Raw genomic sequence first — 25,037 nt, forward strand, 5'->3', positions numbered from 1 at the left:
CCCTTCCAACTCGCGAGCAAAGCCTCCCTTCTCATCTCCTCGTCTTGCTCTGCCGGATGGTCATGACTGCGGTGCCCACCAGAGAGTCAGCCTCGAGTCGCCATGAAGAGAGTGAGGAAGACGCACCTGTGTACGTGACGGAGCGGCTGTCGAGGTGCTTCTGCGCGATCTCGCACGCCCGCGACTTCGCCGCCTCCTCGCCTGGGGCCGCGATACCCTCCTTCTTCAGCTCCTTCACAGCCTCGTCGACAAGGTTGTCGTCGTCGACGTAGTTCTCAATGATGGCGATCGGGAGGAGAACGTCAGCGCGGTATCGCGCGCGCTCCGAGTCGGTCAACGCTTCGTAGCGAGCCGATCCCTTCGGGCGCTCTGCTCCGCCAGCACCCGTCGCCCACCTCGAGATCGCGTCGCGCATGTCGTCGAGGAGGTCTTCGTTGAGCTCGCCGAAGACGGACTTCTTGGCAAGCCGTTCGCGTCGCTGGCCGCCGGCGAAGAAGTCGTCGTTGAAGGCTTGCGCAAAGGGGTGCTGCTCGTTGATGATGCGTTCGTAGACGGGCAGCATGTCCTCGGCGACGAAGCGGCGCAGGTTTTTGATGTACTTGGCGTTCAGCTTGAGTTCCGTGTCGCCGAGCTGAGGATGCAGGTGGCCGGGTCAGCGAGAGCTAAGAGCGACGAGATTCACCAAGAGCGTACGGGGACGGTGAAGAACTTCGGCTCCCTCGGCAGCAACAGGCTCGAACGCGCAATCTTCGTCGACTTGCCGTCCGTCCACTCGATCGTGAACTTGCCCTTCGCCTTGCCAGACTTGGACGGCGAGGGAGGCGTGTAGCCAGTGCAGCGAGCCGGCCACCACACGCGCTGAGCCTTGGCTAGGCAGTATTGCGGGAAGTCGAAGCTGTCGGTAGCGATTCGTCAGCGAGAGCCAGGAGAGCATCCGTGCAGGCATGCGCACCCGTCGTCTTCGCCGCCTTCGAGCATGAAATCTTCCTCCTCTGACGACTCCTGAATGCCAGCCGGCGGGTCCAATCCCGCATCGCTTGACGAAGATGCATTCGCCGCGCTCTTCCGGCCCCTTCTCTTCGCCGACTTAGCCTTCCCGTTCCTCTGGCTCGACGGTCCAGCCGCTGCCGAGCTGTTCCTCCCGAGACTTGACGGCGGCAACAAGTCCTCCTCGTCTTCATCGTCGTCTTCGAAGTCGAACTGCGAGTCTCGTTGGATCGCGTACTCGAGGATGCCGTTGAAGACTTCGTCGCAAGGCGTGCCGTCCGTCGCGTCGGTTGAGTCGCGAAAGGACGCAGTGTCGAAGCGGAGGCGAGATGGATTGCGGAAAGTAGCGACGTCTTCGTGAGTCGGGTTGTCGAACGTGACGACTTCCGGACTGCGACTCAGTCAATCAGCACTCTCCTGGCGCAGCCGCTAGAGAAAGCAGGCACGCACGAGAAGCTGAGGATGGAGGAGGTTGGGTCGAGGTAGAGCTTGACATGCAGAGGTTTGCGCCAGAGACTGCCATCAACCTGTTTTTCCAGACTCATCAGCGAGATCTTTCCACACCCGAAGCTCAAACTCACCTCGCCAGGCCACCAGAAACCGTTCTCCGCGCCGTCTTTGCGGATGTGAACCCAGATGGGCTTTCCGCGCGGCAGTGCGTTAAGGCTCCATCCTTTCGCTCGGTCCGCAGACGACTCAACGAGTGCGCGCTCGTGACCGAGAAGTTGACTGGCGAAAGACGAGGGAGGCGGTAGGAGGCTCTTCGAAGGCGAAGACATCGGTTCTACGGGCGGAGCCGAGAAGGCATTAGCACAAGTTCCACTCGAGAGAGGGAGAGTGGCGCACCAGGCTCAGCCTCGGCCGGTTGCTTGCCCTTGCTCTTCTTTGTCGGCGAAGCCTCCGCGTCTTGCTTCGGCGGACGACCACGCTTCTTCGGAGTCGGCGGAGCAGGCTTGTCGGCAGCGCTCGAAGGTCCGACGAACACCTCACTCTCCGAAGACGACGACGACGACGCCTCCTTCAAGTTCGTCCGCGTGCTTTGACGACGCCGAGGGTTGCGATTCGTCGCAGCAGCAGCCTCCCTGACTGGCGTCAGCAGCTCGCTCTTCCTGCGACCTTTGGCCTGCGACGTTGGCTTAGGCGGCTCGGCAATGTCCTCGTCATCCGAGTCGACGTGAGCATACGCCGCCTTCTTCCCCTTTCCCCTCGCCCGCGAAGCAGGCCGCTCCGAGTTCGGCTCCGGTTCGACGTCCTGCCCTTGCGACGGTCGGCCTCGCGCCTTCTTGACGGTCGGCGCAAGCCGCTTCGGCTTCTTCTTGGGCGAAGGATTCGAGACAGTGCTTGAGCTGGCCGTTTCATCCTCCTCCGAAGCGAGGGCTTCGTCCAGTGCGGCTTCGTCCTGCGCTGGAACAAGAGACCGCCGCGCTCTCTTTGGACGCGTTGAGACACCGGAAGGGAGAGGCGGAGAGGTGCGGTCGAGCTGCGAAGGCGGAAGAGACGAGAGAGGCGAAGAAGGCGGGACGGGATGGCCGGCATCAAGACTTTGCGAGAGAGGGTGGGTCGGCGGTGCTGCGCTGCTCGTCGAAGCGGTGGGTTCGGGTGCGTTGTCGAGAGGAGAGGGTTTGGGCGAAGACGGGCGAGAAGTAGCGGAGGAAGTAGCGGAGGAGTCGATACTTGGGCGAGACTTGCGAACCTAGCAAAGAAGGGTCGTCAGTAACGTTCGTCTGCTTCAAGCACGTGTGACGCACGGGCTGCTCTATGACGAGCTCGAACGAATGCTCGACTCGGCCCTTGCCCTTCTTCCGACTGTCCGCATTCTTCGACCCGGACGCAACGCCAAGCGCGGGACCAGGTGCAGGCGACGCAGTCGTCCCTACGCGGGACGTCGACGACGCGCTCGCAGTTCGGGACATCGATGCAGACGTACGTCCGACCGGGATCTCTACGCCGACAAAGACCGAGTTCGACGTCGAGCCTTTCCGACGCATGGCTGATGCGACGGGGACAAGCGCGAGCTCATCCTCCGACTCGTCGTCTTCGGCCAGGAAGCTCATAGCGCGCTGCTTGCCAGCGCCGCTGAGCGAGACGGACGAGGCGCGACTGGCGGTGCGCGGGTCGAGGTTCTCGCCAGTTCGGTCGACGGTGATGGGCGTCTTCGAGCGTTGGCGTTTGTAGTTGGCCGTCGGCGAGCTTTGAAGGCGGTCGGTGACGGGGTCAACCGATACGCTGCGTGCGCGAGACGTGGTAGACCTTGCGGCGGAAGACGCGGAAGGGACGGCAATGATACGCAGCGGGTCGGGGGAGTCTTCGGCGACCTCGGTTTGCGTGAGATTGAAAGTTGACTTTGGCGGCGAGAGAGTGGCATTCTGCGTCGCGACAATGATCGTGTCGGACGAGGATCCGGACGAAGATGGCTGGGTCCTGGATTTGGGCGGCGGAGTGACGGGTCGGCGCGGCTGGGCTGCCGCTGGTGCAGCATCTGACTCGGTACTTGAGCCTGACGCGGTTGGCGCAACCGACGAAGAGGCTGCAGCGTCGATGTCGCCTCGGTGCGAAGTGAACGCAGGATAGGGAGCAACATCCGGCCCGTCCGCCATGGCGGTGTCGGTACCCTCGCGTACGTCCGCCTCGACATCTCCCACTGCAGTAACGCCCTCCGCTCGCGCCGCAAGGACGTCTGTCCCCTTAGCGAGATCCAACCCCTCTTCCCCGCCAGACGGCCTGTGTTCGCTCATTCCTGCGTTGAGAGAAATGGGTGAGCTCGCCATCGTATGCCAAGACATCCAAACGCTTCACGCACTTTCAGCGACGTCGTATCAAGCTGCCAGAGACGCTGAGATCGCGAAACGAGATGAAACGAGGTTGACGGCAAGGCGCGGTCGCAAGGGCTCGGTTTCGACTCGGGCGCGCGCAGTGAGGAACGTGTCTCGACAAGGCGTTAGACGACGGGCCACCGCGTTCGACGCGAGGTTGCTCGGTCGGATGTCGGTGTCGAAGACGATGAGGAGACGAGGAGACGCTTCACTTCCGCCGAACGATGGTGCGGTATCTGACGCGTTCAGTACGAGCGAAAGACGGCAGCAACAACACAGTGCACCAGCCAAGGAGCGTGCGAAGTGTGCAGAGGAGGGTCAGCCAGTCGCGTCTCAGTCGCGAAGTCGGTTGTGCTCCTGCACCACTCGCCTCGCACGCCTGGACCAGCTACGATGCCTTCAGACGACGTCACATGTGCGTACAGAACCTTTCTTAGGCGCAGGCGAGCGGGCAACGGCGCCGCTGACCATGTTCGCCTCCCTCCGCAACCCGATGTTTCCTCCGCGTTCTCCTGCCGCTGCATCCCTCTGGCCGGCCTGTTGTGCACGCAGACCAGGACCTTGTGGACCGGATCTCGTACTCGGACCGCTACTCGGACGACGAGTACGAGTATCGGTGCGTACTCGTCTCTTCGACCCTTCTCCAGTCCTGCGTATACGAGGAGTGCGCGGTCGACTGTCGCTGACCTAACGTTCACTTCGCACAGACATGTACAGCTGCCGCGGCAATTGCTGAAGCTCAGTGCGTCCACCGAGTTCTCTCTCGTCCTCGGGTCACGATATCTCAGGGTTCTGCTGGTCGAGTCGGCAGCTGACCTGTTGCCTCGGCTCTCTCGCATGTGCAGTCCCAAAGGATGTACGTTGACATCTCACGCTCTGCCACCCTTCCAGCTCCCTCACTCCAACGGCTTTAATGAGCTACAGCCATCCTCTCAACTCGCCTGCTGACGCTTCTTCCATTCTCCGCCAGTATTTCGAGCCCGACAGCAACGTCCTGCGGTTGTTGACGGAGGACGAGTGGCGAGGAATCGGCATTGTGCGTCCTTGAAGTCCTCGTTCAGTCCGCGCAGCGAGTTCGCGTAGCGCAGCACTGATTGGTATTTCCGGCGATACACAGACTCAGTCACTGGGTTGGGAACACTACGAGACACACGCGCCCGAACCGCACATCGTTCGTCTTCCTTCCTTCCCTCCTCGCTCTCCTCCTCTTGCCGCGCGCTGACCCTCCGAATCCCGCAGCTCCTCTTCCGACGCGAGAAGGACTACCAAAAGAAGTACGGCAACGGCATGCGGTAACCCTATCCACCCTTTCCGCCCCTCTCGCCTCGTCCGCATCTCAAACCCGCACCCATATCGCATCCTGCATGAACCCCCTCATTCCTCCCCTTCGGTCCTTTCGACTCTTTTGTTCTTACTCTCTACTTACACGGGGCTGCTGTGGCGCGCAATGGATCCTCCGCCTCACCCATGTGTTCGAGAGGCGGTCGAGCTTGCTGTCTCCCGGTCCTTGCGAGCGCCATCGAGCCTCACCTGCTGTCCTTTACAGAGATCAACACACCTCATCTCTCTCGCGCACCGCGAGGAACCGCATTGCTTAGTCGATGTCAAAGCCAGCGGCAGTACTACTCGCAAAACGGGAGAACGATATCTTAGTCGGCTACAACGGGTATTGGCCCGTGGTTTGAAGCGATAGAGAGGAATAAGAGCATGTGTGGGTTTGCTGCTGAGGGAAGGGTGGCGTGTCTCGAGGAGCGGAGCGGCGGTGCGAAGTGGGAGGATAGAGAGAATGGAGAGGGGAGCTAGCCCGTGAACCAGAAGGCGAGGGCGATGACGAGGTACAGCGCGACTGCATCGTGGGTATCGTCAGCATGCGACTCAAACCGACATACATCGTGAAGGCGAAGACAGCCCTCGCCTCCTCGAAAACCGAGAAAGTCCGCAACTCACTCAATTGCGCGCCCTCGAGCCAGTGCGACTTGCCGTCCGAAACGAGAATATCGACGAGGATGACCGAGATGAACAGCACGATCGTCTCGAAGTTCCTGTCGCGGGACGGCGTCAGTCAGGGTTGGGAAAAAGAGAGGAGGGATGAGAGCGCACTCGAAGAAGAGCGTCAGGTTTTGGTTAATGATCCAGCCGACGATGACGAGCGCAGGGATGACGCCAACGGCGATCTGCGAGACAGCGACGAGGTCAGCGCTTAGCTTGCGGCGCGAGGAGCGGTTGAGGTAGCGAACCTGGATAGACGAGCCGATAGCGACGCCGATAGTGAGCTCCATCTTGCCCTTGGCAGCCATCCAGACGCTGTATGCGAGAACGAGTCAGCGACGCGTCTTGACGGCGGAAAGGAGGAGGAGAAAGAACCTGGTGACGTGCTCTATGCGGCAGGCCCGAAGATGAAGGTCAGCCCCAGCTCGTCGACGAGCGCAGGTACCTATACTTGGGTCTCGCTGACGCACCTGCAGCGTTACCGACGATGGGCAGCAAAATCAATCCAATGAAGGCCTTGGGGATCTTGTAATCCTGCGCAAACTCATCAATCGCGCCGACAACTGCGCGCGCACCCTCGTCAGTCTCTTTTCAAGTTTAGGATAGCCGGCGAGACGCACGATAATCAGCGCAGAAAGACGTCAACACCGTGACGACGACAAGCGCTCCGACGGCGGTGTAGATGTTCATCTTGGCTTCTTCTTCTTCGTGCTCCGAGGGGTCTTCGAAGAGGTAGTGGTGCGTGCGGAGCTGGAAGAGGAGGTCTGCGAGAGGAGGGGTTTGTTAGGGGTGTAGGCGGGAGGATGGAACGGTTGGCGTACAGCAGGCGTAGCAAACGAGGAGGATCTGCGCGTCATGCACAAGCCAAATCAGTGACGGCTCGAACGTTTGAGGAGGAGAAGGGGCAGCACGCACGATGGCCGTCCCGCGCGAAAGTTTGAGCAACCCGGAAATGTCTCCCTTCTTGCCCAAATCCTGCAACAAGTTGAGCGCGCCGTCCCTCTCCCTATCCAGACTTCCGTCCAACTGACTCGCCCTATACGCCGCCGGAATAACCAGCGTCGAGCACCCGAGGACCATCAGGGACGAGGAGGCCTGCGCGGCGGTCATTTGGAAGGTTTGTTCTTTGAACTTGAGGCCGCCGGCGAGGAAGGAGCAGCCGAGGACGAGGAGGAGGTTGGAGAGGATCGAGCCGAGGAGGGAGGTTTGCACGATGCGGAGCTCGCCGCGGACCAGGGCGAGAATGCCTGTCCCTCAACGAGGATCAGTCCGGCCGAGCTGGTAAGATAGCGGGATTCTCGGCGCACCGACGATGAGCTCGACGGCATTGCCGAACGTCGCGTTGAGCAGTCCTCCGACAGTTTGACCGACCTTGATGGAGCACTGTTCCGTCGCGTCGCCCAGCAACGAAGCGAGCGGGACGATGGCGATGAACGAGATGATGAAATCTGCGGTGCTGCCCCACCCCGCAAAGTGTGAAGCGAACGAGAGCGGGACGGCAACAAGGAGGAGGTTGATCCAGCCCGAGAGGAGGAAGTTCTTGATCGACTGGGGGGTATTGGGCGCCGAGTGCTGGATGTCGTCCTGGTGGCCGAGGAAGACGGGTCGACGAGGATCGGGCGAGGAAGGACCAACGGGGGAGGGGCGGGACGTAGAGCGAGACGGCGAAGAGAGGGGCGAGGGAAGGCGAGGGTGCGAGTTGGGTATCTAAGCGCAGGTCAGCGATCCGAAGATTTAGCTCGATGAAGCCTAGACGGTGTTTGTCCACGCTGTTTCTGTTGACGCAGGGAGCAAGGTGTCCCCATAACGGACAAGCTTCGGGGAGGAGGAGAAGCGACGACTGGGCTCACATGGTAGGTATGGTCCCGCTCTTCTCCGTTCCCCGTGTGCCTCCCGATGAGCGGTGTGCTCTCGTCGCTGCCAGGGTGCCGGACTGTCGCGGAGTGCGCTGCGGCTGTGTCGACGGAAGCGTCACCAAGTGGGAAGGTCAGCGTGTGCGCGACGGTCTGCGTGCGGCTGTGGCTGAGTGTGTGAGTGAGCTTACGCATTGCGGCGAGTCTCTGAGCGTCGAGTCGAGCGAGGGCGAAGGGAAAGAAGCGGACGACGACGAAGGGTCCCGCGGTCGATCGAGGCGAGCCAAGGCCAACCCCTGTCGACCCAGCCAACTCCCCTTCTCTCGCTCACACTGCCACGCCCTTACTATCAAGCTCAATACACACTCCATTACACTCTCACCAGACCCGCAGACTCGCGCCACCTTGGGTCCCAACCACCCTCCCTCCCCTCCCCGCCTTGCTCGCCTCCTCCCTCGCATCCCTCCCCAGTCCCTCCAACACCCACTCCCTGATCCTCTCCACCGCCCTCTCCGCCGCCGGACTAACCCACTCCGGAACAAGCGGGAACGCATGCACTTCTCCCTCCTCAACCATCGTCTGCACTTCAAAGGCCGAGGAGTCGCGCGAGGCGAGACGGAGGTTGGCAATGAGGGAGAGGATCTCGGGCGAGAAGAGCTCGGCTGTGCCGGTTGTGATCAAGAATCGCAAGGGGCGTTGAGGTGTAGACGAGCGGCGAGAGTCGGCGAACCCGCTCCAGCGTGTCGAGGGAATCGCAACGTCCGTTCGTGGCGGGGCGTATGCGCGCGCGACTGCTTCGAGAGCGGGAAGCGAACTCGCCAGCGACGGCGAAAACCACGCATGCCTAGCCTTCCTCCCGTACACGCCGTCAGGGTCGACTCGCACGTCCTTCGGCAACGGCGCATGCACGTTGTACATGAACAAGCGTAGCGAGTTCGTCGCCATCGACGAAGTGATGATGTCGTTCTCCATCTCGCGGTCGCGGGACTTGCCGAACGTTCTTGCCGTGAGGTCGCACCAAGGCGAGAGGAGCAACAATCCCGTCGGGAGGACGAGCGAGGGGATTGTCGAAGGCGAGAGAGTCGTAGTGAGGTATTGCAGCAGCATGAGCGAGAGGTTCCCGCCTGCCGAGTCACCGGCGAGGACGATGTCGCGGTAGCTGAGGTCAAGCACGAGGTGGGCGTAGGCCGTGAGGGCGTCTTGCAGCGCTGCGGGGAAGGCGCTTTGAGGCGACGTGGACTTGCGGAAGTTGGCGCCTGTGCAACGCGGCGAGGTCAGCGATTTGAGCGTAGCGAGGATCGAGAGACACGCACCGACGACTCGCAAGCCGGTCTCGCGAGCGAGTTTGAAGCATCGGCTGCCTTCGACGGGTGAGCCGGTGCTGCGAGAGAGTGCTAGGGTGAGCTGCAGGGACTCCTCGACGGCACAACCTGTCGAGCAGGTCCGATAGGCTGGCAGAAGGAAGACCTCGCAACTCACGCGTACACACCGCCGACAAAGTACAAGATCACCCTCTCCTTCTCGCTCCTCGCCTTGCACCTTCCTCGCCCTTTTCCCGCTCCCTCGCCCTCCCCGCCTCGCTCGAACCAGAAACACGGCACCGTGCCAAACTCGACTCTCCCTCTCGGATCCACCACCTCTCCCTTGACCCACCCCTCTTCCCTCGCTCGTCGTGGCATCTCCACATCTCGCACATCCAACTCAACTCGCGCTCCTCCCCCAATACGCACCGTGAATTCCTCCAACGCCCACGCCCAAAACGGAACAGTCCTCGGTCCGCTAGGCGTGAGGGACCCAGGTTGACCGACGTCGCAGACGGACCAGATCACCCGGCGCAGGAGGGGGTAGATCAGTCGTTGTTGAGGGTTCCAGCGTTGGCGTTTGCCGGGAACGAGGTAAGGTGGGAGGGCCCGGTAGAAGAGGGGAAGGAGCGAGAGGAGTACGAGGAAGAGGTGGAGAGGGAGGAGGGAGAGGACCCATGCGATGCGGAGGGCGCGGTAGAGCGTGATGGACGGGCCGGAGAGCGGGAGGTGACGCTCGAGAGGGGGGATCGAGGGCGTCCAGAAGGATGGGCGGGTGCGTGGGCCGTCCCAGTCCATTCGTGCGGGCGCCTTGAAGCCTGCGAAGTGGGGGGTCAGCTCGATCGGCTTGGGAGGCCAGGACGACGGGAGGAGGAGAGGGAGACGCACCTTGTCAGTCAGGATGCTCGGCAGACGCAGAAGTGGACCACCCAGTAGCAAGATGACTAGCTGCACGCCACGCAAGCCCGCCCGTGAGCTGTAGCAGGTAGACCCTCATCTCTGTTCGGCGAAGTGAACGTCAAGCATCGAAGGGATCGCGGCCAGACCAGCTGCTGCGAATCGGGGAGTAGAGTCAAGCTGTAGCAGTATCACTCGTCGGCGTGCATGTCCACGCAAGCCATCCGGAGGCCGTCGAGAAGAAGCCGACGAACACGCGTCGGCAAACCCGCAGCGGAACTTCGTCGACGACGCTCCCCCTCCTTCTCCTCACTCGTAGCAAGCACCGACCAGCTCAGACGCAAGGTGAGCCTCATTCAAACACCTACATTGAGCCAGGCGGCGCCCTGCTCGCTTCTGCGTCGTCCCCGTACGCCCTCCCCGCCTCCGCCTCGTGGTCGACCTCGGACGCCGGTCGAAGCGAGAGGGAGACTTGCGGACGGTCGCACAGAGCTGCATGACACGGCATTGGCCTGTGGCTGACCCGCTGTCCTCGCTCGCCCGCAGAATGCAGCTCCTCACCTCGACCCTCCCTGCCGACTTCGCCTACGTGACCGCTGTCGGTACTGTCGGTGTCTACGGTGCGTCCGGGAGGACTCGCGTGGATGACTCCAGTATGCTGACTAGTCTGCCCGCAGGTCTTCTCCAGTTCGCGACCATCAGTGCGTCTTTCCACCTCGCCTTTTCGAAAACGCTCGCTGACGATTCCCTACAGAGGTCTCCAATGCCCGCAAGGCCGCCCAAGTCGCCTACCCCGCCCCGTACGCCGAGAACTCCGTTGCCGAGCGCGACGTCCGAGCCAAGGTCTTCAATTGCACTCAACGCGCTCACGCCAACACCCTCGAGAACCTCCCCGTCTTCCTCCTCTCGCTCTTTCATACCGGTCTCTACCACCCTCGTGCGGCGGCTATCGGCGGATTGGTCTGGATCCTCGGCAGGTTCGCGTACGTCCAGGGTTACGCGTCGGGCGACCCGAAGGCGAGGATGCGTGGGTCGTTCCAGTACCTCGGCTTGATCCCCCTCTTCCTCTTCTCGTCGTACAAGGCCATCTCGTCGCTTCCCATCTTCGCTTGAGCGGTCTTGAGGGTGGAGCAAACGCTTCGGCGTGAAGGACGGAGGAATCGCTTGTTGTGTAGGACTCGCAGGACTGTACTCGCAAACGAAAACGCAACTTCGCCGCTTGAGGATTTCAGGAACGAGAGCGAGAGTCGCTTCGTGCAAGCGAGAGACCAGAGACGAGGGAAGAGCGGGAACGCTGGAACTGCTCCTCATCCGCAAAGCCTGCAAGAGTTGCGGACTGCTTCTAGCTTGCAATGGATACAACACTAGGTCTACATCACTCCACGCGACCTCATGCAGACACCGGACTGAACCCTCCCTCGCCAACCGCTCCAGGCGCCATCCCCTCTTGTCCCGGCGCAACCAGCTCTTTCTCCGCCAAGACGTCGACACAGCGGTCGCACAGCGTCGTGTTCTTCGCTGGTTTCGCGGGAGGTGCTGCGGGCGCGGAGGGCGGCGGGACGTTGTGGAGTCGGCAGCGAGGACATTTGAGGTTCGCACAAGGGACGATGGTCGCTTTCATCTCTGCGGACGTGGGCGTTAGCGGGAGCGCAGAGCATGATATGTCGAGAAGTGACGCACGCCCGAGATCGGCGCTGTAGGACCACGGCAGCGTTGCAGCGTCAACGGCCGAGTCGAAAGAGACGTCCGAGACGAGCAGCAGTGTCTTGAGGAGGTCCTCTGCACGTGTCAGGGTCAGCATCAGCATAAGGCGTACGTTTATGGACAGGTCGACTCACGGTGCTGCTGAACGACGCGAGTTGGCCGCGAGAGGACGAGAGCTGCCTCGCTCGCGATTCGGAGTTTGCGGCTGCGCGACGAAAGGGTCAGCACAATCCGGCGCAAGAGACGCGATAGTGAGCCTACTTGTCGTTGCGTGCAGTCTCAAGCAAGGCGTTGACGCCGTCTCGCAGGGTGAGAAGCTGCTCCATCTCGTGTTTGACGGTCGGGTCGTTCCATCGAGCGTCCTGCGAAAGCCCTCATGGAGAGTGAGATGTCAAGCGAGATCACGAACTGCACTCACAGCCTCAGGCCAACCCTTCTCGAACACCGATCCAGCGCCCGTCTCCTCCACCTTCGGGTCCTCAACCGCCCTTCGCGCGAAGTGGTGGATCTCCTCCGCCAACAACGGCGCAATGGGCGCCAGGACCGAGAGATAGGTGTCGAAGACCTTCTGGAGGACGAAAAGGGTTTTGCGGCGGAAGAGAGTGGACGACGAGTCGGCGTAGAGGGTGTCTTTCGTGATCTCGAAGTAGAAGGATGAGAGAGTGGTGTTGGAAAAGGCGGAGAGGGCTTGGTAGGCTGTGGAGACGAGATCTTGGTCAGATGCAATGGCGGACCAGACGAAAGAAGGCAAACTCGCCTCTGTTGAACTCGTAAGCGGAGAAGGCCGCGCGAGCGGTCTTGTCGAGCTGGTAAAGCTCGTGGAGTATGTATCGCTCAAACTGCACGAATTTATCGTCAGCCTCGCGCATGTAAGGGGAAACACCCGACGCACCAGACTGAGCTGTTCCAGAGCGAAGTCCTCCCGAGGCTGGTCCGCCAGATTCCCAAGCAAGAACCGCGCCGTATTGCGGATTTTGCGGAAGCCGTCGAAAGTCTGAGCGAGGATGTTGCGACCGATCAGGACGTCGCGGGACGAGTCGACCGAGGCGACCCAGACGCGGAGCAAATCGGTGCCGTAAGCTGGGTCAAGGTCGGCAGCCTGTGCGCGATTGAAGTCAAGCTCTAGTCAGCCATCACGTTCAACGTGACCGACTGAAAGAAAATCGCGACCACACACCTCTCCGCCCTCAATGACCACCTTCGGGCTCATCACGTTCCCCAAACTCTTGCTCATCTTCCTACCATGCTCGTCGAGAACCATTCCGTGCGTGACGAGATCCTTGTACGGCGCGCTCGGCTCAACCCCGTCCGGCGTACTCGCAACCTTCGTCAAGAGCGACGACTGGAACCACCCGCGGTGCTGGTCGGAACCTTCGAAGTAGACGTCCGCAACGTGCGCGTGCTCCTTGCCCTTCGCGCTCGCAGGTGCGACGCCTTCTTCCCGCAAAAGGGTCCACGAGCACCCCGAATCGAACCAGACGTCCATCGTGTCTGTCCCCTTCCGCCAGACCCGTCCTGCCCGCCGACTCTGCTCGAGCACCCCAGGCTCAACAAACTCCTCCGCCTGACCGCTCCACCAGTAATCCGTCCCGCCATTCCGCTCCAGCACCTCAACGATGTGGTCGACGTTTGACGGCGTGAGCAGCGGGTGTTCCTTCCCTGGCCCGTCCTTCGCCCGCGAGTACACGACAGGAATCGGCACGCCCCACGCTCGTTGACGCGAAATGCACCACTCGGATCGGCCCGAGACGTACATCTCGAGCGTGCGGGAGCCGCGGGAGGGGAAGAAGTTGACGTGTGAGAGGGCGGAGATGGCGCTTTGTTTGATCGGGTCGAGGTTGGCGAACCATTGCGAGGAGGCGCTGTCATCGTCTCAGTCCGTCAGCGCTAGACTGGCAAGAGGGGGGAAAGGAGGCTAGACGCACCGGAAGATTACAGGCTTCTTCGTCCGCCAGTCGTACGGGAACTTATGCTGCACCTCCACCTCCTTGATCAACCTTCCCCTTTCCTCCAACAACCGAATTACCTCCTCCGTCCCGTCCTTCAACACATCCTTCCCGACCAATCTCTCCACCACGTCCGTCTCGACGCCCATGTCCTCGAGCGTACGGTCTAGCCGTCCGTCGGCATCGACAGCGCAGAGCGTATCAGGCGCGGGAGAAGAAGGGTTCGCAGAAACGTGATAGGCGCGCCAGGCTTCCCAATCTTCGATGCCGTGCGCCGGCGCGGTGTGCACGAGACCGGTACCGGTTGTTGAGGTGACGTAGTCGGCTGGGATAATTGGGCGGGGTGAAGGAGCGTGCGAACGGGAGGAGAGTGGGTCGGTGTATGTCGTCGAGAGGAGGGACGAGCCGGGAAAGGTGGCAAGGGTTTGAAGCGGTTCAGAGGAGCCGATCAGCTCGGCGAGGGCGTCGAGGCGTTCGGTGGCGACGATGAAGAGCGAGGATGGCGAGGAGGGGTTGCGGACGAGCGAGTAGTCGAGAGTCGGCGAGACGGCGATGGCCTGCGAAAGCAAGTTGCTCAAGCTTCGTTCGGTAAGCTCGTCGGTGGCGCACTCACGACGTTACTCGGCACAGTCCAAGCCGTCGTCGTCCACACCGCGAGCCCCAACCCCTTCTTCTCCTCCTCACTCAAGCTCACGCCCGCCCGCTCCAACTCCCGCTCAAGCTTGTCACCCACGTCCTTGACCGGGAACGAGACGTATACGGATCGCGAGGTGTGGTCTTCTCGGTATTCGAGTTCGGCTTCGGCGAGTGCGGTGCGAGAGGAGGGGGAGTAGAGCGTCGGGCGATGGTGTGTGACGATGAGGCCTGCCCGGGACAACGTCCGTCAACAAGCATTCCTTCGTCCGGATCGTCGAACAGAGAGCGATCGTCCAACGCACCTCGTCCAACCATATCCCTCACAACCCTCAACTGCCTCCTCTCAAACTCCCAATCCATCGTCCGATACGGCCTCTCCCAATCTCCCATGACCGCAAAACTCCGAAACTCTTCTTTCTGGATCTCGATGCCTTTTTCGGCTTCTGCTCGAGCGGCGGAACGGATTTGCGAGGGGGTGAGAGAGGAGTGAGGCGTTGAGAGGGTCGCGAGGGCTTTGAGTTCGAGGGGGAGGCCGTGGGTGTCGAAGCCGGGCGTGTAGCTGCACGACGTGAGCATAAGAGGGTGCGGACTAGCACGCAGCGTGAAAGTTGAACGGACTGGACGCGGTAACCTTGGATCAGCTTCGAACGGTTGATCAAGTCTTTCGTGATCTTGTTGAGCGCATGGCCTGCAAGAACCGTGTCGACGTCAGCATTCGGCCCGCTTGCCCGCAACGAAAGGAGGAGGGACGCACCGCAATGCAGATGTCCATTGGCGTAGGGAGGACCGTCGTGCAGGACGAAGAGCGGTCGGTCCTTTTGCTTCGCCTGTGCATTGGCACTCACTTCCATCAGCAGAATGCCCAACTCTGCAGAAGGCATCCTCGCGAACAAGCGAGAGCGGCGACGCACCTGCCACTCGTACAACTCGTCCGTCGTGCGCTTCCAGAAGAGCTTCTCCCTCTTGCTCGCCTCTGCCCTGAGCGGGAACGCCGTCTTTGGCAGATACAACGAGTCGGAGTAGAACGAGTCGAGCGGGTCCTTGCTCGGTCGGGATCTCTGGCCAAGTACCGCTGGCGAGGATGCGAAGGTGCGGAGGAGGGGGAGGAGAACGGGTCGTGTCGCTCGTAGAGGGGCAGTCCGCCATCCCAGCCCTTCCAATCGTCGTGCCAGCATCCTCGTCACGCCTCCTCCCAGTGTACACGTCCTGAGCGAGTCGAGTTGCGTCTGGCGAGCGAGATGTCGAGGTGGAGCGGGTGAACGAGTGCACGCGGCGGTGTGCGAGTTGGACTGGCAGACTCGCACGAGTCAGGCGAGTACGGTGAGCGCCAGCAAGAGCAGCCTGAGCGAGTTGCGCGTTGTCGTCGCGGTGTTCCCCACCTTGGTGCACCGCCTTGGACACCCTCGAGCTCGTCCTCATCAGCCAACGCTCGCTCGCCGTGACAACTCGCTCGCTGCTGCTGTTGGACACGCTCACTGCCATGGCTACACCGCTCATCGCACCCGCCAAACCCAGGAACGCCCGCTCGAAGCGCGCGCTCGACGCCAGGGAGCCTCAGCTCGTCGAGAAGAACGCAAAGACGGCCCTCGTCGTCAGGACAAACGGCATCTCGGAAAAGGTCAAGGTCGCTCTCAGCGAACTCGTGCGTCCACTCCACCCACTTGCGGACCCGGGCGAGCCGCGAGGCGAGGCTGACATCCCCTTTCCTTGGTGGCGCCCTCCCTCTCCTTGCACGTCTCGACTATACTCACCTGCAGAACCAGCTCAAGAAGCCCCACTCGATCACCTTCTCCAAGGCGAACGAGGTCCGCCCATTCGAAGACACTGCGTCGCTCAACTTCTGGGCGTCCAAGAACGATGCCAGCCTGTTCCTCATCGGCACGCACACCAAGAAGCGTCCGCACGGGCTAATCTGGGCGCGGTGTTTTGCGGGAGAAGTGATGGAGTTGCTCGAAGTCGGGATCGAGGAGGTCATGGCCATGTCGAGCTTCAAGGGCATCAAGTCCAACACCGGCTCCGTCCCGCTCTTCCACTTTAGCGCCGTCGAACCCCATTCCAACCTCTGGGACACCCACCCGACCTTTACCCAGTTCAAGAGCCTCCTCCTCGACTTCTTCCGCGGACACGAGCTCGACGGCGTCGCGCTCAAGGGTCTTGAGCGGGTTGTTTCGGTCACGATTGGCGGGTCAAGCTCGCTCGACGACCAGGCGTCAAAGGAGGGTGTCGCGAGTGCCGTCGTCGGAAAGGGCAAGGCGGCCGTCGAATCTGTCATTGGCGCGATCCGACCAGCGGACGCGAACCAGGCATGGGACGAAGACAAGTCGCTCCCGGTTGTCCACTTCCGCACCTACACCGTCCACTTCATGCGTTCTGGCCTGCGCCAACCGCGCGTCGAACTCGCACCCCACGGTCCGCACTTTACGTTCTCGATGCGGAGGTCGCAGGCGCCGGCGGCGGAGGTCTGGAAGGAGGCTATGAAGAAGCAGGAGAAGAAGAGTGCGGCGTCGAACAAGAAGAACAAGAATGTCGACATCGACGAGATGGGCGACAAGGTTGGACGCGTCTACCTCAACCCGCAGGTGCGTTCCCGCTCGTCGTCTCTTCAGCTCTTCCCGGCCCTGGGACTCTCGTTCGACGCTAACGAACCTCCTCACTTCGCAGGACCTCTCCAAGCTGCAATCCCGCAAGTTCAAGGGTCTCAAGCGCAAGCCAGGCGAGACCGACGATGCGGAGGAGGGCGGCGACGACGCGGCGGACGAGGAAGGCGAGGGCAGCAGCAAGAGGCGGAGGGCATGAGTGGATTTGCGTCGCTGGGGTGTGGTTCTGCGCGTGTTGTAACGATAGCATTCTGCGACGGCGAGAGGCGACCTTCGCAAGTCGGCGCACGGTGTCCGTCCCTCATTGCGCTCTGCTTGCGTATCTCTACACTCGGCTTAGTGTGCCTGCGCCACGACGAAGCATCGAGCCTAGCGTGTCGAAACGTCGCCCGCTTCTACTTCCCTTTTCCTCCTCGACACTCCACTCGCTCGTCTCACTCGTCGCTTTCTTGCTTCGCTCGACTCATGGCTACTCGCGCTACTTTCCCACGCCTCGCACAGACCTTCGCCGACAAGCAGGCTCTCTTGAAGACGGTGAAAGAGGCTTGCGGTGCGTCCTCTCCCTCGCCCGTCCCTCACGCTTCGGCTGACTCGTTTTGCCTCGCAGACAACTCCAGTCACACGTTCTCCGTCACCGCCTCGACCGACCGCATCGTCACCTTCCGCTGCTCGTCGCGCCGGCGTGGAGACAGGGACGCTTGCACCGCGCATCTCACAGCCCGCCGTGCCGAGACGAAGGCGCCGTGGGCAGTGACGGAGGTCAACAACAGGCATTCTTGCACTGTCCCGCCTACTCCGGTGGCCAAGCCTGTCGTCGACCCGAAGAAACGAGCTCCGCCCGCCTCAACCGCCAAAGTCGTGAACACCTCGCCCGCTCTCGCTGAGATCGAACAAAAGCCGACACTACGTCCCTCGACTCCCTTCAAGCTCGTCTTCCTGTCCAACCCACCTGCCGACGATGCGCAAGGCTCGCAAGGCCCGCTCGATGCCGCTCCTCCTTCGCCAATCTCCCTTCGCGCGCCCGACGCGCCTCCTCCGCCCGCGAAGAAGCGCCGTCGCTCCGTTGCCGCGAGTGCTGCAAGGAAGAGCGCGCAGAAGCCGCCAGCGCCGATCTCTACCGCGACCTCCTCCTCCTCACCGCAACTTCCGATCCTTGACCTCCGTACGCCTTCGCCGCCTCCGCTCGCGCCTCAACCACCGCCGTCAACTGCTCCCCTCGTCGACGCCGCCACTCCCTTCAGCCTCGTCCTCAGCGACGTCGGATTCGGCGACCCTTCCCTCGTCGCCTCCCTTCTCTACCTGTCTCCCGGGACGCTCAACGACTTCCTCGCTCAGGTCAAGGTAGAGTACGGCGAGGATACGAGGAAGAGGATGAGTGACTTTGTGCTTAGCTGGAGGGAGATGGGCAGGAGCGAGGGGTTCGGCTGACCTTCTCAAGACGGCGAGGAGGGCGTCGTTAGGCTTGCGAGGCGGGACGGACCGCTTGTATCTGACGCTAGTAACGAGCTTCAGGCATTCCACGGTCGGGGGGACGTTGGCTGTCATTGTTACCCGATTGACCTGTTCTCTTTTCGAAAGTCTCGCGGCCTTGCTTCGCGTGCTGTGAGTACTTGCTTGGCAGGCGCCGATGAGTCTGCGAGAACTCCCTTTGACCAGAATGGGGAGTGCGCCGGGCGCCGCTCAGGTCGAGGTCCGCGGTCTGCCTGGACGTCCTTCCTCTGGTCTTCACGCTTCACTCGCTGTCAACTCGCTGGCTGTGATCTCGGCGCTCGCTTGCTTGGACTGCTGCTCTCGCTCACTGCTTCCCGCTAGCTCGCCGAACGCAGGGATGTCGCCAGCGTTCAATTCCGGGGACTCGTTCTCCACCCGCCGCGACTTCGCGCTCGCCGTGTGGAACTGGGCAGGTGCGCACGCACAGCTGTCCTGCTTACGAGGTGAGCTGACAGCTCTGCAACAGCGCAAGAAGGCTACGCCTTGCACCATGAGGTCGCCAATCCCACCCGCGACGCATTCACCTGCGCCGAGAAGCATGTCCCGAAGTACGTCCGCGACACTCGCGTTACTTGCGCCTTCCTTCTCACCGCCACCTGCAAGTCCGGCGAACTCGACTGGACCGTCTCGACTTGCGACCTCGAGCACTCGTGCGATCCCGTCATCCGACTTCGCAGGATGGACGACAGCAGGCGGCGTGCTCGAAAGAAAGTCCAGGCGCTGAGCGAGTCATCGGAGGAGACGAAGAGGGAGACCAGCGGTGGGCACGTCGAAGAACAGGATGACGGGACAACCTCTGAGTTGGACCGCCCGGTGGATGACGGGAGGAACGCGCGCAGCGGCGGGAAGACCCAGCACCGCTCTTCTCAGCGTCTAAAGGACAAGCAGAGCAAGGACGGGAAGAAGACTGTGAAGTTGCCGCCTGAGCTGGAGTTTCCCACAGCAGCCGAGCTTCGCGACGACATCCAGGAATGCATCGAGGTGCGCTGCTTCTATCGGCGCATATAGAACAACTTGCTGACGCCTCGCCTCGTGCATGCCCCAGGCTGGCGAAACTTCGCTTCCGTCGCCGGACGAAGACTTCGCTGAGGGCTATCGCCTCGCCGCCCGTCTGCACACCTTCGCACAGACACAGGGCTTCGTCATTCGCGCAGTCAAGGTCGGCTCCTACCGCTGTGCCAAGTCCCAATGTCCCGTCCGACTTGCTGGTCGTTGGGACGCTGACAGGGAGGTATGGAGGCTTACGGAGCAGAATCTCGACCATTCGCATATCATTTCCGGCAGCGACGGTGGCGCGGATGCGATGGATGTGCGGGGCGACGCCGACAAGGAGATTGGACGACTTGGATCGAAGACGGCCGCTACCACCGCCACAGCCTCGCCGACGCCAGGCGCTCCCCTCTTCGAGACTGAAGAGGAGCAGCAAGCATCACAGTCATCGCCGCATTCTGCCCTCCCCCCGACTCCTCGCCACCGAAAGACGCCCGCTCCATGCTCCCCTCTTCCCTTCGACCTCGAGTGCAACGCCGGGCCAGCCCCGAAGGATGATGGACCTGCGCACGAGCAGACTCCACGTCTTTCACCGACGCCTTCGTGTCGCCCGATCAGACGCCGCCACTCTTCGCCCTCCCCTTCTTTCCCACACCAGACCGCCTTCGCCGACGCTCCATCTCAACTCAAGAAACCCCGCCTCACCATCGACACCCAGTACGAAGCCCCCAAGCACCAGCCGCCGACCCCTCGCAGCGACTTCCTTTCCTTCGACCACCTCGACTCGGAACTCGGCACCCTCCCCTTCAAGGACTTGCTGCTCGGCGTCGCAGCCGACCTCCTCCCTGACTTGAGCAAGCCCCAGCTCGTCCTCCTCGTCAAAGGCTCCTCATCGAGAAGGGCGGCATCACCTCCGTTTCGCATCTCGCTCGCCTCGCCGCTTTCGACGGCGGCTCGCTCGGAGACTTTGTCGCAGGCTTCAAGCTCAGCGAGCACAAGATCAACGGTGTCGACCACTCTCCGCTCGTCGAGCGCTTCGTCAAGGCTCTCAAGAAAGCCGTCGCGCGCGACGCAGCGCAACTCGCTTGACCTTCGCAATCTTCTTCTCCGCGCTTACTCGTCTCGCTTGGGAACTGTCGTGTACACGCAATGAATAGCTTGGATGGAATCGCAAATCTACAGTCGATGATCAGAACGAGGACGCGAGAGAAAATGCGAGAGTCGTACAGGGAAAGCACGGCAGGAAAGGGATACAAGTCATAGACGGGTATGAGTGGTTTTGAACGTCAACAAGGCGATAGTCTGGCAGTGGAGGAAGGAGAAAGATGTCGCGCTGGGCGGGAGCGGGAGTTCGGGTTGGTCGGATCAAGCGCGGTCCTCGAGGACGCGCAGCTCGTCTTGGTGTCCGGCCGAGTGATAGCGTTCGGCGCCTGCGCAACGAGTGAGAGTATCAGTCACTGTCGAGAACAGCGGGGAAGGACCGCCGCGCACCCATGGACTTAGCCGACCGTTTCGCCGCCTCGGCAAGCGCCTCCTCGCGCGCCAACTCCTCCGCATCAAGGTCATCGTCGTCCTCCTCCTCTTCCTCCCTTTCACCCTCCTCTTCACTCTCCTCTGCCTCGTTCTCGTTGGAGATTGGCGACGTGATAGGCGTCTCGTCGCTCCCGCTTCCGCTCGGACTGTCGGTGGAGGAGGAGCCTTCGCGGCGGTCTGCAACGTCGACACTGAGGACCGGGCGGGTGGCAGACAGTCCGCTGGGTTTGTTGTTGAGGGACGGACTGGCGTGCTGTACGGGCGTCGAAGGGCGGATGGTCGAGGCGGACGAGGTGGTCGACTCGATTGTCGCCGAGCGGGAGGGCATCTGTCCCGGTGCAGTCCGACGACGAACACCGTCGAGGTAGGCGGGTACCGATTCGAGCGTGGGCGGGTCCTCCTCGTCCTTCTGCGCCGACGGATCCTCCTCAACCTTGACACCCTCATCCGCAGCCTCGAGTCCCGCCTCCTCCCTCTCCCTCCTCTCCCTCTCCTCCCTCTCCCGCTGCAACCTCCTCTTCCTCAACCACGCCATCCCACTCCCATCATCCTCCTCCTCCACCTCCTTGCCCGAAAAACTAGTCCTCTTACTCCTCGACCCAACCCCTCCAACGCCCCACTCCTCGAACGCCGGTTCTTCAACTTTCGTACCGCGCGAGCCGTGGGAGGACGCAGCGGGCCGACGAGAACGCTGCGCGACAGGCGGGTAATTCGCCCTCCTCCTCGCCGAGCGCGCAGGCGAGGCGTAATAAACCGGTCCTCCGCCCGATCCGACCGCCTGACCTGCACCGTTCCCACCACCCGCAGACGAAGCAGAAGCATGACCGTTCTGCGCCGCCTCACCGACCTCCCACGACGCATACTTGCGCATCGGGATCCCCGTCGAGCCGCGCGGTTTCGGCGCCTCAGCGGTGGAAGTGGAGAGTCGTCGGGAAGCTTGTGAATCGACGGACGAGACGCGCGTAAGGGAGTCGTCGTCCCCTCCCGTCCCGGCGTGCTTGGACTTGCTCTTGGGTTTGAGGCCGAAAGCTTTGAGAAGCTTCTTCGACGACGACCCTCCTCCGCCCGAACCGCCAGACCCGACGCTCCCGACACTGACAGACTCCCCGCCGCCGCCCAAGCTGCTCGTGACGGACCTCGCGTCCTCGTCCTGACTTTTCCGCGTGGTAGAAGGCGAGAGACCCCACATCCCTCCGCCGAACGTCTCGCTCCAACTCCCAAACTTGCCACCCATCAACCCGCCTCTTCCCCCTCCCACATCCTCCTCCTCGTCGTCCTCATCGTCCAGCGCAAACTCGTCCCCTCCATCCTCGAGGTCGGACCCGACTCGAACGAGCCGCGTCCGCCTCGGTTGGCCGTCTTCGTCGTCCCCCTCCTCATCTACAATCCACACGTTCCGACCCGTCGAGTACCGCCGAGGCCTGATTTCCGGCAGCGGAGCGAACCGGATCTTGCTTGGACGAGACGAGATGGGTGGCGGACTGGTTGCGCCGGTTGGGGTGGCTGAAGAAGAGGGGCCAGGGAAGTGTGCGGAGGAAGGTGTTGTCGGACCTATGTGCGACGAGACGCCCGAGGAAGAGGCGTCGGAGAACGTGCGTGTGAGGGTTGGTCGAGCGCCGGGAGTTGTGGATGTCGAGGAGGAGAGGTCGAGATTCGAAGTCGAGGCTGAGAGAGGGGTCGAGTGGTTGTAGACTGGGGAGAAGGAGGGAGAAGGGGCGAGCATGCCGTTTAGAGTGGGCGAGACGGGACTGCGCAGGCGGAAAGTCCGGCGTCAGATCCGTCCTTGACCGCGTGGCACGCAAGAAGACGTCAGAACGCACTTTAGGAGAATCCCAGCGGGAGGAGGAGAGCCGCTCGTGCTCAAGAGGCGCGAGTTGCTCCTCGACAGGCCGGGTACGTCGTCGTCCTTCCTGCTCGACCCCGACCCGCCTCCGATCTCCATCGCCCCGAGCGTCTTTGCCGCAAACCCCGTGCGAGAACTACTCCTCGACCTGCTGCCGTTGCCGGTGCGAGAAGAGCGGTCCTGCGATGAGGACGGGTCGCGAGTCTGGGACCTGTCGCGCGAGGAGGACGAGGACGCGCCCGATGCTGCGCCAAAGGTCATTGCGCGCACGAGAGTCGATGCCATCCCGTGCGAGTGTGTGACGGAGAGTGAGAGAGTTGAGTGCCAAGGTCTGAGCGAGTGAGGCCGGCGAACTTGGCGAGATGGAAGGGGTCCGACGTCGAGGGGCGGTGCACGCGCTGCTGCTGCTGCTGGTGCGGCTCCTCGAGCGAGTCAGTGCGGTAACCTGGATCGGCAGACTCGCAGTGTTGCGCACCTGGCGAGGTCAAGTGCGGGTCCAGTCAGGCAGCGAGGCCGGGTGCGATGAGGAGCGATGAGGAGTGTCGGTCCCGCCTCGGTCGTCGCTGCGAGTTGGCGCTGGTACGGTGTGACTCTGCTACTGTAGTTCTCCCTAAGCCACGAGTAGCCCGCAGAGAAGAGCCGCCGCTGTGAGTCGTGTCGGGATGCGGCGTGAAGAGGGACGATGGCGGGGGCCCGCGTCTGGCTGCTTGGCTTTGGCTTGCGACGGGGCGGAGTGTATGCGAGTCTGGTGCGAGTAGTCGAGTGCCCCTGCAACAAGCGAGTGTGCGAGTGCGAGTGAGCGAGGTTGAGCGTGCGAGTCGACGAGCGAGCGAGTGCCAAGGACCAGGCGAAGATGCGACGGCGGTGACCACGAGGCGGGCTCGGCGTGTACTGAGCGTGCAAGCAGCTCACTACTGTACGAGCAAGAGCACGAGTACAAAGCAGAGTGTCGCCCACGCCCACTCTCGTCGTCGCCCTCAGCTGATGCGGGTCCAGACCACGATCGCACTCGACTCGCTACCTCACCTCGACCACCCTCCTCCTCTTCTCCTCCCCCAACGCACTCACAACCCTCCCCTCGACCTCCCTCACACGCTCAACCCCGAGACTCACAGCACGCATCACCTCGTCCGCACCGAGCGGCGCACCCCCTTGCTTCGACAGGACGCAGATCTCGGATTGAGAGTTCAAAGCGAGCGTCAGCGTGCCCGTGCACAGCTGAGATTCGAGGTGCGTCGGGTCGAGCACGGCGAGCGAGCTGCGAAGGGAGGGGTTACGGGTGAGAGCGAGGATGATACAAGGGCGCGCGAGGGCAGGGATCCGGGGTGGTATCATCGAGTCGACGTTGATTGAAATGGGTAGAATAGAGATGCGCGTGGCGGAGAGAGCGAGGAGAAGGGAGAGAAAGGAGAACCTGGTCAGTATCTGAGAGAGAACGAAAGTGCAGCCTCGTGCACGCACTCGTCGCCAAAGAACGCAAACGTCAAGCACATCGGCGAATGATGGATCGCCAGGGGCACGGGCACGCGTTCCGTCATCGAGTGCTGTTCCTCACCCTACCATCAGCCTCGTCTTTCGGAAGGAAGGGAGAGAGAGCGGGACGCACCACCGTAACTTCCTCCCCAACGACCGTCACATCCGGTCTCCTGAAATGCCGCAGAGCAGTCATGGCCGCTATCGACACGCAATCAAGCATGTTTCCCTCGTCGTCGAGGAAATGGACGTCGACTCGTATGGACCAGACCTGTGCGCCCGACTCGTCAGCCTCGAAAGGAGAGAGGGGAGAGGAGGAGGGGGACGAACCTTTTGGCCGGCGACGATACAGAGCGCTTCACGGTCGACGGCGTTGCTCCGCCGCAGGGCTTTTTCCAGTAGCCGCGTCATCAGGACTTCGTCTTCACTCGCCCTGCGCGCAACGAACCCGTCAGTCCACTCCTCTTGCTAATTCGCCCGCACGCGCAGGCTCCGCCTCAAAGGCTGAACCCGCACGAGCCGTCCCAGCCTCGAGGAGAGAGAGGCCCGCGAGAGCTCGTACTCACCGACCCGCCTCATACGCCGCACTAGCCATCGGACTAATCTCCGTCACGAGACTCACGAACCCCTCGTAAGGTCTGTCCGGGAGGGGCTTGACGATTTCCGCCGAAACCTGCGCGACGACCCTATCCTCCCGATCCTCGTCAGCGGTGAGGGAGGGAGTAAGGAAGGAAGCGCACCTAGTCCCTCCCAATCGGCACTCGACCCACCCAAACTCTTCACCAAACCGTACGTCCACAGAACGCATCTCGTACATCCCTCGTCCATCGAGACGCAGGCCTTTGCGCAGGCAGGTTTGGACGAAGGAGGATTCGTTGAGGGAGGGGTCGGGGTCGCGTGGCATCTTGCTGGGCTAGTCTGCGACGGAGGAGGAGTCGAGAGGGAGGGAGAGGGAAAGTCGAGGAGGAGATGGGCAGAGGTGGG

At 62.1% G+C, this 25,037-nt stretch overlaps 11 protein-coding genes across 11 annotated transcripts; 5 read left to right on the plus strand and 6 right to left on the minus strand.

Moving 5' to 3' along the window:
• Nucleotides 1-31: 31 nt before the first annotated feature.
• RHTO_03171 (uncharacterized protein) lies at nt 32-3,722 on the minus strand (the record flags this gene model as incomplete). The annotated part of the gene is made up of 8 exons (XM_016416842.1): nt 32-66; nt 127-631; nt 694-895; nt 953-1,378; nt 1,438-1,514; nt 1,569-1,771; nt 1,834-2,680; nt 2,736-3,722. The coding sequence occupies 8 exons, from the start codon at nt 3,720-3,722 to the stop codon at nt 32-34; spliced, it is 3,282 nt and encodes a 1,093-aa protein (XP_016276561.1).
• Nucleotides 3,723-4,193: 471 nt separating this feature from the next.
• RHTO_03172 (cyclin-dependent kinase regulatory subunit) lies at nt 4,194-5,096 on the plus strand (the record flags this gene model as incomplete). Its single annotated transcript, XM_016416843.1, has 7 exons — nt 4,194-4,215; nt 4,353-4,416; nt 4,508-4,542; nt 4,646-4,656; nt 4,771-4,836; nt 4,918-4,971; nt 5,040-5,096. The coding sequence occupies 7 exons, from the start codon at nt 4,194-4,196 to the stop codon at nt 5,094-5,096; spliced, it is 309 nt and encodes a 102-aa protein (XP_016276562.1).
• Nucleotides 5,097-5,599: 503 nt separating this feature from the next.
• RHTO_03173 (calcium:hydrogen antiporter) lies at nt 5,600-7,837 on the minus strand (the record flags this gene model as incomplete). Its single annotated transcript, XM_016416844.1, has 12 exons — nt 5,600-5,646; nt 5,748-5,842; nt 5,901-5,974; nt 6,038-6,104; nt 6,165-6,177; nt 6,260-6,352; nt 6,410-6,553; nt 6,611-6,635; nt 6,705-7,036; nt 7,097-7,496; nt 7,640-7,743; nt 7,834-7,837. The coding sequence occupies 12 exons, from the start codon at nt 7,835-7,837 to the stop codon at nt 5,600-5,602; spliced, it is 1,398 nt and encodes a 465-aa protein (XP_016276563.1).
• A 183-nt stretch (nt 7,838-8,020) lies between these two features.
• Nucleotides 8,021-9,741, minus strand: RHTO_03174 (lipase/esterase; the record flags this gene model as incomplete). The annotated part of the gene is made up of 3 exons (XM_016416845.1): nt 8,021-8,898; nt 8,956-9,023; nt 9,122-9,741. 3 exons carry the CDS (start codon nt 9,739-9,741, stop codon nt 8,021-8,023), a joined length of 1,566 nt encoding a protein of 521 aa, XP_016276564.1.
• A 646-nt stretch (nt 9,742-10,387) lies between these two features.
• RHTO_03175 (microsomal glutathione S-transferase 3) lies at nt 10,388-10,953 on the plus strand (the record flags this gene model as incomplete). The annotated part of the gene is made up of 3 exons (XM_016416846.1): nt 10,388-10,460; nt 10,518-10,541; nt 10,595-10,953. The coding sequence occupies 3 exons, from the start codon at nt 10,388-10,390 to the stop codon at nt 10,951-10,953; spliced, it is 456 nt and encodes a 151-aa protein (XP_016276565.1).
• A 277-nt stretch (nt 10,954-11,230) lies between these two features.
• Nucleotides 11,231-15,301, minus strand: RHTO_03176 (isoleucyl-trna synthetase; the record flags this gene model as incomplete). The annotated part of the gene is made up of 14 exons (XM_016416847.1): nt 11,231-11,463; nt 11,521-11,619; nt 11,679-11,749; nt 11,806-11,906; nt 11,963-12,240; nt 12,302-12,383; nt 12,437-12,643; nt 12,722-13,406; nt 13,470-14,047; nt 14,104-14,354; nt 14,429-14,685; nt 14,745-14,814; nt 14,881-14,953; nt 15,038-15,301. 14 exons carry the CDS (start codon nt 15,299-15,301, stop codon nt 11,231-11,233), a joined length of 3,249 nt encoding a protein of 1,082 aa, XP_016276566.1.
• A 305-nt stretch (nt 15,302-15,606) lies between these two features.
• RHTO_03177 (ribosome biogenesis protein RPF2) lies at nt 15,607-16,922 on the plus strand (the record flags this gene model as incomplete). Its single annotated transcript, XM_016416848.1, has 3 exons — nt 15,607-15,768; nt 15,884-16,705; nt 16,788-16,922. 3 exons carry the CDS (start codon nt 15,607-15,609, stop codon nt 16,920-16,922), a joined length of 1,119 nt encoding a protein of 372 aa, XP_016276567.1.
• Nucleotides 16,923-17,188: 266 nt separating this feature from the next.
• RHTO_03178 (uncharacterized protein) lies at nt 17,189-18,151 on the plus strand (the record flags this gene model as incomplete). Its single annotated transcript, XM_016416849.1, has 2 exons — nt 17,189-17,273; nt 17,331-18,151. The coding sequence occupies 2 exons, from the start codon at nt 17,189-17,191 to the stop codon at nt 18,149-18,151; spliced, it is 906 nt and encodes a 301-aa protein (XP_016276568.1).
• A 400-nt stretch (nt 18,152-18,551) lies between these two features.
• On the plus strand, nt 18,552-20,293 carry RHTO_03179 (uncharacterized protein; the record flags this gene model as incomplete). Its single annotated transcript, XM_016416850.1, has 4 exons — nt 18,552-18,627; nt 18,681-19,195; nt 19,260-20,030; nt 20,102-20,293. The coding sequence occupies 4 exons, from the start codon at nt 18,552-18,554 to the stop codon at nt 20,291-20,293; spliced, it is 1,554 nt and encodes a 517-aa protein (XP_016276569.1).
• A 276-nt stretch (nt 20,294-20,569) lies between these two features.
• RHTO_03180 (uncharacterized protein) lies at nt 20,570-22,865 on the minus strand (the record flags this gene model as incomplete). Its single annotated transcript, XM_016416851.1, has 3 exons — nt 20,570-20,634; nt 20,696-22,485; nt 22,558-22,865. The coding sequence occupies 3 exons, from the start codon at nt 22,863-22,865 to the stop codon at nt 20,570-20,572; spliced, it is 2,163 nt and encodes a 720-aa protein (XP_016276570.1).
• Nucleotides 22,866-23,597: 732 nt separating this feature from the next.
• Nucleotides 23,598-24,957, minus strand: RHTO_03181 (exosome complex component RRP45; the record flags this gene model as incomplete). The annotated part of the gene is made up of 6 exons (XM_016416852.1): nt 23,598-23,838; nt 24,042-24,124; nt 24,187-24,324; nt 24,384-24,486; nt 24,620-24,739; nt 24,794-24,957. 6 exons carry the CDS (start codon nt 24,955-24,957, stop codon nt 23,598-23,600), a joined length of 849 nt encoding a protein of 282 aa, XP_016276571.1.
• Between the last annotated feature and the right edge of the window lie 80 nt (nt 24,958-25,037).

This window comes from Rhodotorula toruloides (genome assembly GCF_000320785.1).
Source record: "Rhodotorula toruloides NP11 unplaced genomic scaffold Scaffold2, whole genome shotgun sequence".
NCBI classification, from domain to species: domain Eukaryota; kingdom Fungi; phylum Basidiomycota; class Microbotryomycetes; order Sporidiobolales; family Sporidiobolaceae; genus Rhodotorula; species Rhodotorula toruloides.